The sequence below is a fragment of the Pterocles gutturalis genome, unplaced genomic scaffold, assembly GCF_000699245.1.
Source record: "Pterocles gutturalis isolate BGI_N339 unplaced genomic scaffold, ASM69924v1 scaffold26297, whole genome shotgun sequence".
Lineage (NCBI taxonomy): Eukaryota > Metazoa > Chordata > Aves > Pterocliformes > Pteroclidae > Pterocles > Pterocles gutturalis.
The window spans coordinates 49,310-67,282 of record NW_010108622.1 but is presented as its reverse complement, the minus strand read 5'-3'; the positions used below and the strand labels follow the sequence as shown (position 1 = coordinate 67,282).

The 17,973-nt window shown below is 45.0% G+C and overlaps 1 protein-coding gene across 1 annotated transcript; it reads left to right on the top strand.

Annotated features, from left to right (window-relative positions):
• The first annotated feature begins 3,231 nt into the window (after window positions 1-3,231).
• Window positions 3,232-16,731, top strand: ADRA1A (adrenoceptor alpha 1A). The gene is made up of 2 exons (XM_010072706.1): window positions 3,232-4,114; window positions 16,220-16,731. The coding sequence occupies exons 1-2, from the start codon at window positions 3,232-3,234 to the stop codon at window positions 16,729-16,731; spliced, it is 1,395 nt and encodes a 464-aa protein (XP_010071008.1).
• The last annotated feature ends 1,242 nt before the right edge of the window (window positions 16,732-17,973 follow it).

Below are 17,973 nucleotides of genomic sequence, written 5' to 3'. Positions count from 1 at the left end.
AACCATGGTCTTTAAGAGTCTTTAATAACTCAAGCTTTCCTTTATTCACTTAGGCTGGACTCCCTCCCAACACCCTTTGTTACTGAGGTGCAGTGGTACAGCCTGACATTCCAAGCAGCACAGGTGCCAAGAAAACTGCAGAGAAATGGCAGCTGAGCATTTCCAAATCACCTCTCATTTTTACAGTTTGCAAGGTTCTCAAAACTAGTTTGAATTTTTTTCCCCACCCCTTGTAAAGTGGTTGTAACTGTGACTAAGTCTACTGACAAGTCCAGCTCTGCGTTCAGTGCTCTCCTGGGGCAACCTGAGCATCACTTAAACTTCCCACCGTCCAGGAAACACAGGAGTCCAACAAACAAACTTCCCCTCTCCGAGTTACTGGCCAGGAGAAGGAGGTGGAGAATCTGTTGTGCAAGAACAGGCATATGCTTCCCTGGGGCAATAGGAGTTGCTTTCCACTGGCTATAAAATCCCAATCTGTGATCTGCTCCCCTCCTTCCACTTCAGGACACCACTTTTACATTCCCTTCTTAATTTCCCACTTAAACCCCCATCTCCAGTTAGCTGTGCTGCTGCCCCAGTACTCTGTCCCAGCATGCACATTAAATGCTCAGTGTATCTGCCTCTTATTTTCTTCACACTCAGTTTGCCTGGCAGGCGATTCTCTTTTTGTACCACAAGAATTACTCCTTAGCCTATAGCCAGCTTGTTAGCTAGGTTCCACTTTCTGATCTCTGCAGGAACTGGCAGTTTGCACGGAGAGAAAAAAAAAAAAAATTAAAATACCACTTCTTATCAGAGTAAGTGCTCTTTCTTTCTGAGCAATACGGGAACGGCAGGGGATTACGGTAAAGGCAAGGAGACTGCCAGCTACATCAGCAGAGCAGGAAAGTTACTGCTGCTCCTTGACAGCGTGGAGCTGAGCTCTGCAACTGGGGAGGGTGCCCTGAGGGATGCTGGAGGCAAACCCCTCACCAGCACCGGGATACAGGGAATCAGTGCAACTGGGAGCCATCAAAACACCAGTGGGGAAATAAAAGGAGAAAAGCCATGGATTTCCAGAGTCCCATCCCTACATGAAGAGAGGAGGCTGTTGTGTCGTGCTGTGAATCCCCTTTCCAGATGCTCAGAGAAGCTGTGCTGCCTGCTAGAGACTAAAGAGGTGAGTGTGGGCTGGGGCAGGCACAAGGGTCTGGGGTATGCTCCTGCCCAAACCAGCCCTCTCCACAGGTGGAGTTTTATTGGGTTGGTTTTGAGCATGAACATCTGTCGGTCTTTTCTGCTGCGGCTCCCTGACTTACTGGGAAGTTTTGCTTCATGTGCTTAAAAATCAAGTTTGATGATTTCTTAATTTTTAGTCCACCATCAACCCTCTGATGACCACAGCTATAATGGTTAGAGATGGTGCTACAGTCACTTCTCATTGATGTGCTTAGTAAAATCTGTTCTTTTCTTTCTTGGAATTATTCTTCAACTTGTCTCCTCTTGCAGGAAAGAAAAGATAAAGATCCAATTTCATTTCAGAAGGCAAATTCCCACAGTGCAATACCTTTCCATCTCCCCTCCCCCATCCTCCCTGCTTATCAACTGGGAATTTCAGGGGTTCCGAGTTTTAAATGCCTTTGCCTGCAGGAAAATTCAGTTTTGAGATTCAGCTCCGTACAGTTATTGCTGCCCCAGTGTTTGCACAAAGTGCGATCTGAGGGGCTCGTCTGAAAGACCTAACATTAGGACACTTAGAGTCTCGCCTTATCTCAGATTCAACAGGAGCACTCTTAGTGGTGGGTTTTCATGTGTCTGATCAATATTTCAGATGGAAACACTACATCCACATCTAGGTGTCGCAGAAGGCTTTCAGCCCCCACTTGCAGCTTTCCCCTTCGTGCCCCCCATGTCTCAGTTCCCAGGCTTATCCTCACTTTTCCATCTGATGTACCTTTTCTCCATATTTAGTCAGCTAAGGCTGAGCTTGGCTTCCAGACACTTTGAAACGTCATGTCACTCACTAGGAAACTTGTTCCTTGCAACATCTTCTCTTTGTCAAGAATTGCTTTTCCCTATAGATTTCCAAAACGAGCAGTTTAGCTGGACTAGCAAGCAGTTCAGTGGGGAAAGGAGTCACTTCATAAAGAAATCTTAGACTAAATTCTGGGCTTATCAAGCTGTTTCACAGTTTGTAGTCCTGAATTGTGTCCCGCAGGTTTCTCTCTCTCCTAGAGCTGGTCTCTGCAGGTGAGCTGATAATTAGGATTGATTGCCATCCCCAAAGGAGAAAGGACTGCTGCTGAGAACGTGGTGAGAAAAATCAGGCAACAAAATCCACGTTGGTCTCTTAGTTGTTGTTAAACAATACTGGGCTGGAAAAGGTTGGTTCCACTGGCAGGAGCCAGCCTGAGGAAAGGTCCTTAAAATAGCCTCCGGCTCTATTCTTATATGGGAACCGTAGCAGTAAGTGAGTGTTGCTTCTGGGAATCACATTGTTTGTGTCTTTGTCTCCTTCAGGGGGGTGATGATCTCCAAAGAACACAACAGTGTTCATCATCCACACAGCAAACTTCACCCTCCCCTTCGGAGCAAGCCAGAAGCTGATGTAAACGAACTTTAATTCACAGGAGCCCAAGTGACAACTGCTCCATGACATGGAGAAGCTTTGATTGACACTTCAGACCCTGAAGACGGGTCGTGGCAGGTATCCCAAATGACATTGCTGAGCAGACGCAGCAGCAGCAGCCTCCACCTCGGCAGGTTTCTTTTAAGCCAGTTGTAAGGCAGAATCAGGACTAACAGGAGGTAATGAAAAGCATCAGTGATTTCCTGTCCTGGAAGAATCCTAATTTTGAGACCCTTTGGAATGTTTATGTCACTTAAATATTGAATCTTCCCAAAAAGGCAGAGATGATTTTAACCTGCAGCTCCAAGATTTCTCATCACTTTATCCTGGAAAGTGGGATAAATAGCCTCAGATTTGTGTAGCCTTGCTTCTGCACCCCAAGAAAAATGCAAAAGGAATTAAACTTGACTTGGAAATGGGGACTATTAACTGTGCTATAATGGTAAAAACTTAGTGAGAAAGGCAGGTTTTCTACTGTTCCTGGTGCTGCACTTCCAAGATGTTCTTAAAAACTCTTTTTCCCAGCAAAACCAGGCCAATGTTGCCTGTAGGACCTTCCAAGAACTGATTTCATCACTCTTTCTACAACAGCCTCACATGAACATTACCCGCCACTCGCCATGGCTTTCCTCCCTGGCAACTCCTCCGACTGCTCCAACTGCACCCACTCCGTGGGGCCTGTGAACATTTCAAAGGCCATTTTACTGGGTGTTATTCTAGGGGGGCTGATCGTTTTTGGGGTTTTGGGTAATATTCTGGTTATCCTCTCCGTAGCCTGCCACAGACATCTTCAGAGCGTTACCCACTACTATATAATCAACCTGGCTGTAGCTGACCTCCTCTTGACTTCCACTGTCCTGCCCTTCTCAGCCACTATGGAGATTTTGGGCTACTGGGCCTTTGGGAGAATTTTTTGCAACATCTGGGCAGCTGTGGATGTGCTTTGCTGCACTGCTTCCATTATGAGCCTCTGTATCATCTCCATAGACAGATACATCGGGGTGAGCTACCCGCTGCGGTACCCAAGTATCGTGACGGAGAAGAGAGGGCTCCTGGCGTTGCTGTGCGTTTGGGCGTTGTCTCTGGTGATATCCATCGGACCTCTTTTTGGCTGGAAGGAACCAGCACCGGAAGATGAGACCATCTGCCAAATCACTGAGGAGCCCGGCTACGTGTTGTTCTCAGCTCTCGGCTCCTTCTACCTCCCCCTGACTATTATCTTGGTGATGTATTGCCGAGTGTATGTCGTGGCCAAAAGGGAAAACAAAGGTCTGACTTCTGGGCTGAAGACAGAGAGATCTCGTTCTGAAGCGGTGACCCTACGGATCCATCGTAAAAACGCTCCTGAAGGGAGCAGCTCAGCATCCAACCCCAAGAGCAAGCATCATTTCTCAGTGCGGCTCCTCAAGTTCTCCAGGGAAAAGAAAGCTGCCAAGACCCTGGGAATAGTTGTGGGATGCTTCGTGCTCTGCTGGCTTCCGTTTTTTGTAGTAATGCCTCTCGGTAAGTAAAGCAAAACCCTCTGCCTTTAACAGCCCCTTCCCTGGAGGGAGAGCCGTGTCTACACCAGAAAAGCTCTGAGGAAATGATTTTCTGTTGGAAAGCCATCAAAATCAAAACATTCACCATCACAAAGCGGTGAACATAGAAAATGAAAGTCTCAAATTAAACAAAACATCTCTAGTTCAAAGAGAAACATAAAATTCTGAAAATACTGGGAAGGATTTAGTACTCTTTCCATACAGAAAATACTCTTTCAGAACTAGGATTGTTATTTCTGACCAGCTCTGCTATAGGAACAATATCTTTAGGGGCGTATGTGTTTATATCTAAGTTTGCAACCAGTTCTTCAGGGGATATAAATTGGTAAAAGGTCAAGATATAAATGTATTCAGGGTCAAAGTAGCTGTTTACAGACTTAGGGCCAGATCTCCTGCAGTGCTCAGCACCTAATAATTCCCACTATAAGGAAAAAAAAAAAATCAGGAAGTTCACACTATGAGATACCATACTCCAAATGAAATGAATGTATTTTTTAATTTACCATATGACCAGTCAGAAGACAGCAGTGAGGATCCTTCAAACTGATTTTATACTTCTCTGGCTCGCAGCTATTGTGGGCACCCCTGAGCCCACTGGCCAAACACTGCCTGCAGCCATCGTGCTGCACATGAATATTTATTCACCAGTTGTCATTCTAAAGGGGAGGAAAGTCAGGGATTTGTTCTGCTTTGCTATCACTGAAACCTAAAGAAGTAATTAGAATTTTAATTAAAACTTGCTCAGTCACCTCTGATACGATTTCAGGATTTAAAAGCAGAATGCTAATTTCATACCTCTATCTGAGTGTGCTGTGTGTGGTTTGCTCTGCCACAGCCGTGCTAAACATTAGTTTTTGACACGTGGAACCTTAAATCTGTGACTTGCTCCATTTCAGCAGCTTTTCTTATGGAAAGGGTTTATGCCATACAGGAAAAAAAAGTAAGATTGTGTGGAAGTTTTAGCTAGTAACAGAACAATGCTTACAATTAAGAAAAACCAGCCTCACCTAAGCATGCATATTTTCTTTTTCACTTTTTTTAAACCTTATAGAAAAGCTGTTGCTTTTCAATTAACCTCTACTGGATTTACCAAGATAACCAGGTTGCTTCACAAAACCCTGTCTCTAATATTGCCATGTGAAAACCCCCAAAACACAGAATCTTTTCTGTTGGTCAGTACTGGGAAGTGCTGGAATAAGAGATGGAGATGTTTCATAAGGAGGAGCCCTGAAAGGCCTGGCTCGTGCTGTCCAGGATGTCAGCACGTTGGAATGCTGGTTGCCAAGATTTCTGAAACATACCCAAAAAGGGTTTGTGAGAACACATTAAACACACTTCTTTCCATCTGCAAATGTGGTTGCCCACACAGAGCTGTTGTTAATTAATTTGCTTTGGATTTAAGAAATTTTCTGGCTTCAAGAGTGGCTTTGCATCTTTCTTTGATCCCTTAAAAGGAAACTTTCTTGAGGTTAGTTTCCCTGTCTTTGGGAGGTTATTGGGTTATTTTTAAAGCATACAATAAGCCTTTCAAAACCTATTTGCTACTTTTGTTTAAAGACAAAAACCTATTAAACAGACAAGTGGAGCAAAATAACATCTTCAAAAGAACCCAAGAAACATCTTGCGGCAGACTGTCCCACCCAGAGAGGATTGCGTAAGGCACTCCACACCTATACCGTGCAGAACACTTCCCACAAGTGTTCCACTGCCCAGCAAGCATTGTCAGACCTATTCTGCAGACAGGTGAGGTGTAGGGAGGACCTGTGAATGGTCCCATCAGCTGCAGCAGGTCATTTCAGTCATTTTCAGGAGTCAGAGCTTTTCAAAAGCAGGCTCCCCTGGATAGAGGTTGCCCATGAGACGGACATTCCTAAGCTGTGCTACGCAAACCACTTGAGACAGCTGGCAGGTGTTTGCCACTCTATGCACCAGAAGTTCCCAAAACCTAAGTTTATTTTGCTGTAACCTACAGCAGCTTCAAGACTCCCACATCTATTAACATCAACTGTACCAGCCAAGAAAGACTTTAAAATAAGAAACAGCAGGCTTGTTAAAACATATAATAAATGAGGGTATAAAATTTTGGGGTGTAGTTATGGCAAGGGCAGGAGTGACAGAAGGATACGAAGAGGGGGATAAAGGCAAGATAACCACACTGGCAGATGCCGCTGAAAATAACTGGAGAAACAATTTGAGTATCCCTGCCATAAGACAATATCTTAATTGAAATCAGTGCATAAAGCCGCCAGCTGCAATCTGTGTAAGTAATGTCTTCCCTACCTTCTTAGATGGATGGCGTTCCGTTCCAGGCAAAGGGTCTATGCAAAGGCTTTCAGTCCAACACACCTTCTTCTCACTTGGCTTTGATGTCTGTGGAGTAAGCCAGGGAACCATAATCCTGTTGCATTAAAAGAACTGAGGTTCAAATTTGTATTTTCTCTGCATGCTGGAGTGCAAACCCACCCTTCACAAAACTTCTGTAAAATAACAGTGTAAAACCAGCTGATTTCCCCTGGGAGAAGTCAGGTTTTCATTTCTGCATGGTCTTCCTCTCCCTCTTTGGAGGTGACCCAGTGGATCCACTCCTAGTCTCAAAGCTTTCCTGTAGAAGCTTCTTTGAACTCAACATGTCTTCACAAATTATTTAACAAAACCTTCCAAGTCAAAGCTCAAGTGTGTCCCAACTAGATCTGCAGTCTTGGTAGTCCCCTGATTAAATCTCAGTTCCTCTCTAGACACAGTTTTCCTGGTTCAATAAGAGGATCTTTTCCGTGATCATTTAGGGAAGGCTTAGACCAGCTGAAATGCAGGGCAAGAGGTAGCAGTAGGCACCTAAACAGGAGTTTAACCAGAGCCAGCAAGAGCTTTGAGGTCCTGTCTATGTCCATTAGCCTCTATATACAACACCAGTCCTTAGTGAGCTCAAATTCTGGCTGTTCTGCAACAGTGGAAGCCTGATGGCATGAAGTGCTTTTTATTCTGCAGACCTTCCTTTGAATTGCTATTGCACACCAAAAAAAGCTGTAAACCCAGCACTGAATTAACTTTATTGGCGGAATTCTGCACAGACTCTTCTTATAAATGTCATTGCCTAAGAGCAATCACATCCAACACTTAGCCCTAGCGTTAGGTTGTAAAGAATGTCAAGGAGCAGCAGGAGCGCGAGAGGACAACCCAGGAACGGGGGGCAACAACAGCGCAAGCAGGAACCATACCCTTGCCAAAAGTGTCCCCTCACCATACTTGAGCAGGAGCCTGCATCAATGGCAGGTCCAGCTGACAGCTGGGAATCACCGGACAGACCCAAAACAACAAAACAGAGCCAGAAAAGAGCAAACCTGAGCTTGCCTACATCACTGAAAGAGGAACCAGGACCAGAGCCTGGGCTTATATGCAGCTCCTGAGGCAATGGGCAGAGGGTGTGTGGGCAGCGACCACAGCTGGGGCTCATCTGGGCAACGAAGGGTCGTTGGGCCCTGGCACTCTGCACTAACAGCCTGCCACATGGTGAGTTTCCTCCATTTCTGCTTTTTTTCTTTTCCTCTTGCAGTTCCTAGAAAGGGATAATGACAGATGGGCTGATATAGAAAGAAATACTCCGAGCTAGAAAAGGCCGGAGACTCAGTGCGTGCCCCTAGTGATGGCACCAGCTTTCAAGGGGATGTTGGGGACGAGGTTACAACTCACCGAGCAGAACTTTTCCTGTTGCTGGAAGACACTTTAGGGGTGCTCTGGGAATTTTTCTTTTCAGCAACACAGGTGACAGTGCTTGGAAGTCATTTTGAGGTGAACCATGTGCAGAACTGATGGAAAAAAGAAAAAGGGTTGAGGTATTACCAAAACGGTCCTAAGTTAGGACTGATGGTTCATCTGAACAAAGCCTCAGAAGAAAACAAACTCCCAGAGCTTGCTGTGGCAAGCTAGCTTAGATCTGTCTGGGTGTAGATCTTGCTTTCAGAAGCAGAAAGAAGAAAAAAGGGAAAGTCTGAGCCAGGATGTCACAGGGGAAAAAAATTCAGACTACTAAACTGGGCAGGGGGAAGAAAGGCTTTTAGCATTTGTCAATCATTCTCATGATGGAGAGAGCAGAAAAAAAGGATACACTGGAGGGTATTTGTATTTGTAGTAGAGTAGTAAATTAGTCTTGTGAACTGACAGAAACACTGTCAAGGGAATCATCTAATCCTGTCTAGATGCCTGTCTGCAGCTGGCTTCTAATTACTATTTTGTGGTTGTTTTTCAAATGGAGTCAAAGAGAATGGCTCTCTGCTTTCACTAGAGGTAAACCAGAACAATTAAATGCATTTTTTCTATCTCTGCCACTGATGCAACGTCTCAGGAGGCCCCAAGGTAAGGAGTAGGAACAGGCATAAATCCACCACTGGAGGCTGATGGATTTATCCTTGTGTTTTCACGTGAGGTTTGTATTTGTTGCAGTGCTGGGACAACACAGAGCTTTTGTTTTGTCCTTTAGGGTAGAGTATTCCCCAAAGGCTGTGCTTCAGCATCATCATAGCCGGGTCGTTCAGCTATTCAGAGAAGCAAGGATCTGAATCCCCTTCCTTATTGTTGTTAAAACAATAGTAAAATAAAATAACACAATAAAATTAATAAGAGCTGTGACAACCTAGCCTCAATAGCTTTCATATCAGAAAATGCTGAACTCCAGCCATGAAGGAAATACTCAGAGACAGATTCCCCACATTAGTATTTCAGTGTGTCCCCTCAGTGACAAAAAGGAAAAAAGAAACAAAGGAAAAAAGCCTACAGAATAAAGCCCAGCTCATTCTCTGGGGCACAGGTCAGGGAGAAAAAGGGTGTTTACACTTCTTGAGTCATGGAGCACGAGTGTTTGTATGTCTTAAGCCACTGGATAGGGAGAAAATAAGCTGTGAAGACATTTCCTTGGCAAGTTTGGTTTCTTTTTTGCTAATCACAAGCGGCATTTTTCATAAACAGCCTGGAAAGGCTTTGTTGGGTTGATAGCTCAGCTACACTGAAGCAAAGATCCTGCTGACATCCCTGGGGCCAATATTTCTCCACTGTTACCGGCTCCTGAAACGTTGTGTCCCACTGACTCATAACGCAGCAAAGCAGCGGAAGGAATTGGCGATATTAATAGCCGTTTAAACTGAAAACAGGAGAGAGAAAGTGGAGTCAGTTGTGCTCTGCTTCGTGATTCACATCCCTGGCTCTCCTGCATGCGCTACCTGTTAGAGGCGGTTCCTCCTCGTCACCAAAATGTTCCTGCTTTGCCTCGTCACCACGTTCAGGTCCCTGGAGTAAATGAACCAAGAATGTAATTATTCACTCTCTCTCAAAAGTCATGGAGCAGTTTCAGATTTGTTAGTGATTGAAAGGCGATGAGTGATTCTCCCACCCCACCCAGCAAATGTCAGGATTTGTCTTCAATTTGGATACCTAAGGGGCAGATACTCAGCTTTTGCGGAAGATAATTCCTGTACTGCTGAGCCCAAGGATTCCAAAATCACGACTGACAACCACAAAGTGACAAACTCGTGAGACAGGCTGAGATGGACTCATCTTCTCAAACTATTCTCTGAACAACCCGCTTGGGGTTTTTTTAAATTTTTAAAGGAAAGCTAAGAGTTTGTTACAAGTGCATGACTCTGAGAGCGAGGGCTTCGGGACGAATATCAAATATCTTAAAAATGTTAGCAACCAGATCCAGAATCATTCCACTGCAGTAACAGCATGAGAGCTGGAATTTCAATGACAATGAAAGTGGTTTGTAAAACAATGTGATTATTTGGGTTTACATGGGTAACGAAACCTCAGTTTACCTTCCCATGGCTTTTTATCAGCTTTCTAAATCTGCAGCTGCCCACAGTGAATCTGGAAATAGTTGCTTGCTGAGATGTTTGCTCTTTGCCAGAAATATCATCCATCCTAAGTGGGTACAATATAAAACAGAGCATAAATTATATCTGAAAAAACCCAAATGATCAGAGCTCGGTTCCCAGACTGACCCACTCCTGGTTCCCTGTCCTTCCCACCTCTCACCTGTGTCCAAACCCCCGCACCCTCCCGATGCCCCAGAGATCTGAACTGAGGCTGTTGTGAAGAGAAACAAACTCTCGCTCCTCTTTCCACATCTGGTTACTATGGGTCAGGGGTATCTAGGCCCAAAGTCACTCTCATTCCCCCTGAATCGGCCGCGCTGTTCCACGCCCTGGGACAGGCACAGCTGGAAATGTGCAAACGCGCCGGATGCAGGCTTCACCCTGATGCACCGCTGCTCTGCGTTTGTTAGATTAATGCCGTGGCACAAAACCCAGAAGCCTTTCCTGCTGTTCAAGGGTTCTTCCATCCCATTTTTCTGTTCCCACAGAAAACACGTTCCATAAGGGAGCAGCAGGGCAAGATGTGCTGGGAGAGGACATATGTACAGAGCACAGCTGCTGCATGGCTGCAGCAATATATATATTAAAAAATATATTTTCCAGGGGGTGGTTTGGCTTTGACCCGAGGTGCGGTATAGAATGCCAGTCTTATGAAATAATTAAGTGCTAACATTGGGCCTGGGAACACAAGATGTAACACATTTATCGATGTCTGTAGGGCAGAGTGCCTCATGAGAGCTGTAGGGTGGCCCCGGTATAGAGTTAATCTGCGTGGGGACACCAGTGCTCCTCCATCCTCCGGGTCTTCAGGGTAAGTGCTCTGGAATAGCTGCTGCCCTCCAGCTTGACCCTTTCAGGGCAGATCCCAGGACCTGAGGTTTGAGCTTTGCCTGCCTGTGAACCAGACCCCTGTCCCTCCAGTTCGCTCTGATTCCAGAGGCGATTTCCTATACATCAGAAGCAAGAGATGCTGGGATTTTGGTTTGAGTTCTGTGCAAGGTTTCAAACAGGTGCTTCTGCTGATTCCCTGGGACACCTCAAGCCCTGATAACGTAACATTAACAAATACCCTTCGGTTCTCTGCTCACAAGATGCATGGGCACCGCCGTCATCTTCTGAGCAGAATCTGTCAGGTACAACATAAAATGGGGGAAAAAAGTAGCGGACCTAAACAGAGCTGCAAGATTTAATAGCAGGGATGGATTTTAACACCACTACAGGTCCATGGGTCATAAAAACATATAGGATCTTATTCCCATGGTGCTGACAGAGACGATACAGAGTAAACAAATAACCCAAGATTCTGCAGTCCGTCAGCTTCTAAATCCCTCTGTGCTGTCCATCAGGGAGGAGACGCACGACATCAGTACTGGTTTTTAAACAACCTGTAATCAAGCAGCTCTATAACTTCTGATAAATGACAAAGTCAAATTACATCTTTGTGACTGAACTGGCACTTACTCACCAGGAGGTACATGGAAAACTTATAGCTCAGATCTGAAGAAACTTGGATTTGACAAACAGGAAGATAAATGACGAGGGAAGAGAATGCAGTCCTGACATTTTCAGGGGTGAGTGATGAAATACTTAATGGCAAAGGATCTCAGGAGGCTAATAGTACATTTTATCTTATTTAATTTTTATACAACAAGCAATTGAATTGTGCTACTGACACTTGAAAGTCCTCAACCTTTTGAAAACAAAGGAGGAATTCAAGCATCATTTAGTCCATCTGCGATTCAAAGGCATTAAAAGATGAGTTGAAGCTTTTTTTACTGTGCTTCCAGCTCACAATGCGGGGAGAGAATGGAAGATAAAGCCTCTAAACTGCAATCAGTTTGGCCACTATTTACCATTTTACTCCTGACAGTGTACCAGGGAAGACATTAAGGCTTGGGAATAGGAGAGAGAATTACCTTTAAGAAAGAAAACTTTCCACTTCTCAACTGCTGCTCACTCCCAGGTCTGCGAGAGGACACCTGAATGGCAGCACTTCACCTAGCCTAGAGCGAGAGAATTGGAAAAGATGCTCTGGAGATTTGGGTGCTACAATAATTCTGTTTTCTCAGTCCTGGCTGATCATAGGCAAGTATCCAAACCCGAGCTGACACTAACTGGCAGCTGACAAGTGGTCAAGGGCCAACTGGACCTGGACTCTGAGCTGCTCACCCCAGTCCCACCCAGTTTCTCTGGAATGCCCCACAGCTACGCAGCAAACGGTCAGTTTCATGCTGTACACCTTAAAGAATAGAGAATCCACCACTTCGCTTCCTTATTTCATCTCCTGGTTAATTACGGTCATTGTTTAAAAAACCCCAAACACAAAGCTTGTGTTTTATTTCTACTCTGAACAAACCTGACTGGAGCAGCCAGCCGCTGCCCATTCGATGTTCCAGCACGCTGAGCAAACACTTTATCACCCGGCTCAGCAGCACTGTTTGGAAATGACTCCCGCCTGCTACCAGATCCATCACCCACTGATATTAATCACGGCAGCAGCATCACTGAGTATTAAAGGCCTGGAAGAAAAGAATACATTCTTCATTTTCTGTGGGGAGGGACACGATTCCCCAAGGACTTGGCAAGTATATTTTTCTGCTTTTGCCAGATCCTCAGGTAGGCAAGAGAAAAGATTAGGGGAAGGGTTACCGCAGAGGTAACCGTGTGCGTGCAACAGGACATTGCTCTCGGTGGCCCTTTGGACAGGGCATCACACTTACACCGAGGCTCTAAGCGAATGCTGACATGGCAGTAGTTCCTCACAACAGCCCTGCAAAGTACAGAGAGATTTGGCTCTTTATACAGAGAAAAAGCAGGAGGTGAAATATTTTCTGCACCCTACCCAATAATTCAGCGGCTCAAGGCTTAGACATGCTGATCTCGATTTATATTGCTCTGGAAGTTGAATAAGCTGTTGGCATAAATAAGAAGAGGGTCCAAATTATTTCTGCTTTGATTTTACATACATCTATCTCTGTTACACATTGGGTCCATTGACTATCCATTCCAGCCTCAGCCCGTTCAAGAAGCCACTGACGATATTTCTTCCTGTCGCCATTTGGACTGTTTCAGTCCCAGGCCGACACAGTCACAACGAAGCGTGTAGGCAGAGTTTCAGCTGGTCTGAACTTAGGAAACATCCCTGACTAGCACAACCAGATGCCCAGCAGAGCAAAGCTCCTGTCCTAAAGCCCAAGTTGTATCCACCGCTGGAAAGAAAGAGCTAAAGACAGCACGGGAGAGGGTCTAGAGCTAGCCATGTTTATACGCTGTTAAACCCACTTCGTTTTCTTTTCACTGTGTGTTCTTCCAAGTCTCTACACTGATGAACCAAAAAAGGTTACGTGAATAAATTAGCATGCAGATCCCCACCCCAAAAAGAGACAGACTCTGACACGGGCTATTTTCTATTTTTAACAGACTTTGGCAAGGCACGAACATTCCATTTAGAGCGAGCCAGAAGTTGCAGCAAACAGGAATTGTTATTGTTTACCCGTTTTTACACTCAGCCTCACACAGCTGATTCCCTAAACCGAGACGTGTTTCACCTTTTGTCTTAACACAAAATGGAAAAGGGGTAGATATGCTGCAATTAAATGAGGGAATACAAAAATTGAGCATGATTTGGGCATTTAGAAGCCTTTCGTTATTTTTCATTTGCCAGAATGTTCTTTGAGGAGGTTATTTAGTTGTTTTTTCACTAAAGGAAAGCAACATTAATTTACTGAGAAAAATTGTCGGTCGTGGCTATGCCTGCTCACTCATGCTTAACTGCAAAACAGCGTTTGCTTTCTTTAGCACAGCTTTTTTGGGCTTAAAACTGGTCGGTATTGAAACTGGTAGTGAGACTGCTCTACCCAGCCAACTTCGAGCAACACCAAAGCCAGAACGGAGCCTTGGGGCTGATACCCAGATTGTAGCTGTGGTTGGAATCAGCAGTTCAGCAGCTCCAATACGACGAGCAAGCTCCTGTGGCATGTTCTGCACATGCCTTTGGGTGCTCAGCCTCCCTTCTCTGCTGCTCCAACGTGCACCAGATGCTCCGGGTCTTTGGGGACCCAACCCACGTCAGAGAGAACTGGAAGGCGTCTCGCCCCGCTGCATCCCCTCGTGCATCCCTGGCAGCAGCATCTCCTCCGAGCCAGCAGCTGGTGCCCCAGCAAGAAGCCATCACTCCGCATTTCACAGCGGAGACCGTGTTCAGCAAAACGAGCAAGCCATTAATCATGCTGCACTGTTTTTGCCTCTGGTTCAGGCAATATTTTGACACATTCTCACACAGGCAAAAAACACCCTGAGAATTCCTCTCTGGCTTTTGTCACTTGAAAGCATTCGCTGCACTTGCTGAAGTTTTGTTTGACAAAGATGGGAAGCAAAAGGATTCAAACCGAAGTTGAGCAGCTCTGAGAATTAAATCAGAACACCCTCTAATTGCATTATGAGCTTTTCCTCCCTCAGGGGGGGTCCAACGAGCAGATCGATCCCTGTAAAGCTTAGGAGCTGCTCAGAGACGTAGTTAAACTGCAGAGACTGTCAAATGTATGGATGCCTCAGTCTTCCACAGGATTCCTTTCCACATGCACGTGCTTGTGATTTTTCTGGGGGGAAGCAGGAAGACAAGCATTTGCCAGTTCTAAAAGTTCTGTTTATTATAAACTTGACCATAAAGTCCAAACCAAGCCAATTATGTTTTCTGGGAAATGATTGTTCTTCCTGTGTCCAAACGAATTACTGAGACTGCTATGACAGAATCTTTTTTTTTCCCCCTTTCTTTTAAAGGAGGCAAGGAACAGCCTTTCCCCTTGACAACATACAGCAAAAATTTTTCTCTTTCTCTGGTTCTAGATTCATTTTGCAAAATTGGTCTGAGAACTGCTGTTATCTCTTATTCCCACCCCAGCATCACGCTGGGTTTCATTTTCTGGTTCATTCGCATTCAGACAAAATTGGGTTTATTTGTAAGCAAAAAGTACCAAATAAGAGAATTACAGGATCTCGTTACAATGGCCACTTTCCACTGCCATTCAAGAAAAGCAACAAATTCTCCGTAAGCAGCAGTGTTGACTCTTTGAAATGTTAAATATGTCTCTCTAGTTTTATAATAACATCTCTCCATGACTAAATCTCTTAAGTATTTACTGACATCCTATTCAAATCATTTAATGTTAAAAACTTGCTTATACAACCAGTAAGGCGCTCAAGTTGTAGTTAAACAAACCCAAAGGTTTGGCATTAGGAAAAATGTTCCCAACTCATAATTAAATCCTATGTTATCATAATCTATTTTTTTAAATGATGTTAGTAATGCTATTTAATTTTCAGTTTGCGTGGTCACTTGTAGTTGACTGTTGTGCCAAGACAGTGGAGACTAACGAACGCACAATTTATGGCTCTGTCACTGATCTGCTGAATAAGCTTGGTCAAAAGACTGCACAGTTTTTGATTGTTATACTGCCTTGTATAGAATAAAAAGTCCCAGAGTATTTTCCTTACTAAGGAGCCATCTCAGTTCCTGCTCTTGGAACCAGCTCTGGGAGGTAACCTCACAAGTATGTATCAGTGTGTATATATATATACATATATCTCATGGCTGCCCATGAGACTCTCTCCGGTGTTCATTGACATAAGAAGGAACCTTTCCTTTAACTTCTGTGAATTTTAGATACATTCTGTTGGACAGAAAAATGTGGATCGTTAGATTTTCTAAAGGTTTCAAGGGAACACGAGTACCTGATACTTTATAATTTTGAAGACTTTTACCTGGAATGCAGTCAACCCAATAATCCTTCTTTTCACTTACTCCGAATTCTGGAACGCTGTGACTTTCTTGCCGTTTGAAACCCCTTTTGATGACCTCCCAGATACGACTGTTCTTTGGCTAACTGATCTTGAATTAGAAGTCCCAGAGGAAGCGATTTTCCTCTATCACTTGATATCAGTCCTCTTGCTGGCCTGTCTGGCTGTAAATGGGAATACAACACTTGTATAATAAAATAGATGAGCTGACTACTGATAGAACATCCATGTAACTGTATGACATCATATATTCTGAAAGACTTGTTCCTGCAGGAATTGGGCTTCGAGTCATAAATTTTCCAAGACAAAATAGAATCTTATTTATTTTTTCCGGTGTTTAAGTTTCTTTGGTTACCTGCAATTTCTCACTGCCTCTGCCTTAACACTCTGTGTATTTTCCATTTTAGGTTCTTTCTTTCCTGCAATCAAACCCCCGGACACACTTTTTAAAATAACATTTTGGCTTGGATATTTAAACAGCTGCATCAACCCCATCATCTATCCATGCTCAAGTCAAGAGTTTAAGAAAGCGTTCCAAAACGTCCTGAGAGCGCAGTGCTTCCCAAGGAAGCAAGCAGCAAAGAAGCAGTCCCCAAGCTTCAACCTCAACCATCCCACCAGCCAAAGCATGGAGAGTGGCAAAGGTGTGGTCCGTATCCCTGTCAGCTCAGGAGAAACCTTCTATAAGATTTCCAAGTCGGATGGGGTCTGCGAATGGAAGATATTCTCCGCTGTGCAAAGCATGCCTGCAAAAAATGCGGTTTCTAAAGACTGTACTGCTGCCAAAGCCAAAAGTAAAGGTTTCCTCCAGGAATGCTGCTGTGCGGGCACTTCAGGGAACCTTGTCCATGAGAACTGCAAAGTGCCAACCATTAAAATACACACCATCTCCCTGAGCGAGAATGGGGAGGATGTCTAAAGGACTGACCGTGCCTAGCAGCATGGGCTGGCAAACTCGTGGCTCTGCTAAATGGGCTGTTGCTCTTTTATTGGGAAGTAGAAGTAGATGCTGCAGCAGTTGAAAGGATCCGGGTGAAACAAACAGCATTCTGTAAAACAGGGCCAAAGCTTCTGAGGAGTGACGGCTGTGAGTGCTGGCAGCCTGAGCAAAGCCCCTTAAAGACAGTCAATGGCTTCCAGGGATGGTGAGCACCCTACGGTCTTCCAAGAGACTGCCCTCTGCAAGGGATGTGCCTGACACTTAAAGGGTTTATTTTTCAGTGTTGCCCTGTTTCCAAGTTCTTACTGCTCTGATTTAGGTGCAATGAGGGAGAAAGAGCAAACAACAAAGAGCCCACGCCCCGCGCTGGTTTCAGCATGGATGCTTTCCGTCAGCTCCACGTTCAGAGCCATTTTGTGATTCTGCCCCCCCCAGAAAAGCTAAACCTCAATTCGACAGCCAGGACAGCTGAGGTTGGGAGGCTCAGGTCTTGGGACAGTGTTTACAGATCTCTGCTTGCTTGTCACGAAGGGGCTGTGGACAGGAATGTTTTCCTACCATGTCTCGCCTCTTTTGTTCACGTCAGGTCCTGGCTTAGTGAGGTCCTTGTTGAAGAGAACAGGCAGCTCTTGGGATTTGTGTCTTCAGCTGGGCAGCCTCGTTCGTCCTCATGCCTGGGCTGCACCAGGTGGGGAATTGGTCTTTTGCAATGCCCCCAAGGCTGCTTGTCCTCAGCCTGTCTGGAAAAGCAGTCACTTCAGCTCACAGGGCACGGCAACGTCACGCTCTTGGCTCTTGCCCTGCTTGGAGTCGCTCTGAGTTTCCCTTTGTGCCGTGGATTGCAGTAAATTCCATTGCCAAGGGAAACTTGGTCCAAGTGGCTGCACTCCACCTAGCTTCAGAGACCAACCAGAACTTTTCTTTTTTGTACAACCAACCTCCCAAATCTCCAAACAATATGGAAATAGAAATGTGCATGCAGCCTAGGTTTGTTTGGAAGGTCTCTGCGCTTTGACACAGGTCTGATAAAATTCAAAACTAGGTAAGTCATCATCAGATAAGGCTCAAAGAGGCCACTTCCACTCTTCCAGTTGTTTTCCTTGTTCTGAGTCCAGCAGGGACCTGCTTAAAGACTCAACAATTCCTTGCTCAGGTGCTTGCTAGTCCGATCAGTGCCACAGTCGCTGGAAAAGCTGCAGGCATTTTGCTGTCTCCCTGCCC

Excerpts from the sequence above, each read along its gene's own strand:
- ADRA1A (XM_010072706.1), top strand. The coding sequence starts at position 3,232 with ATGGCTTTCCTCCCTGGCAACTCCTCCGACTGCTCCAACTGCACCCAC. Across the intron at positions 4,115-16,219 it reads TTTTGTAGTAATGCCTCTCG|GTTCTTTCTTTCCTGCAATC; the intron begins GTAAGTAAAGCA and ends TTTCCATTTTAG.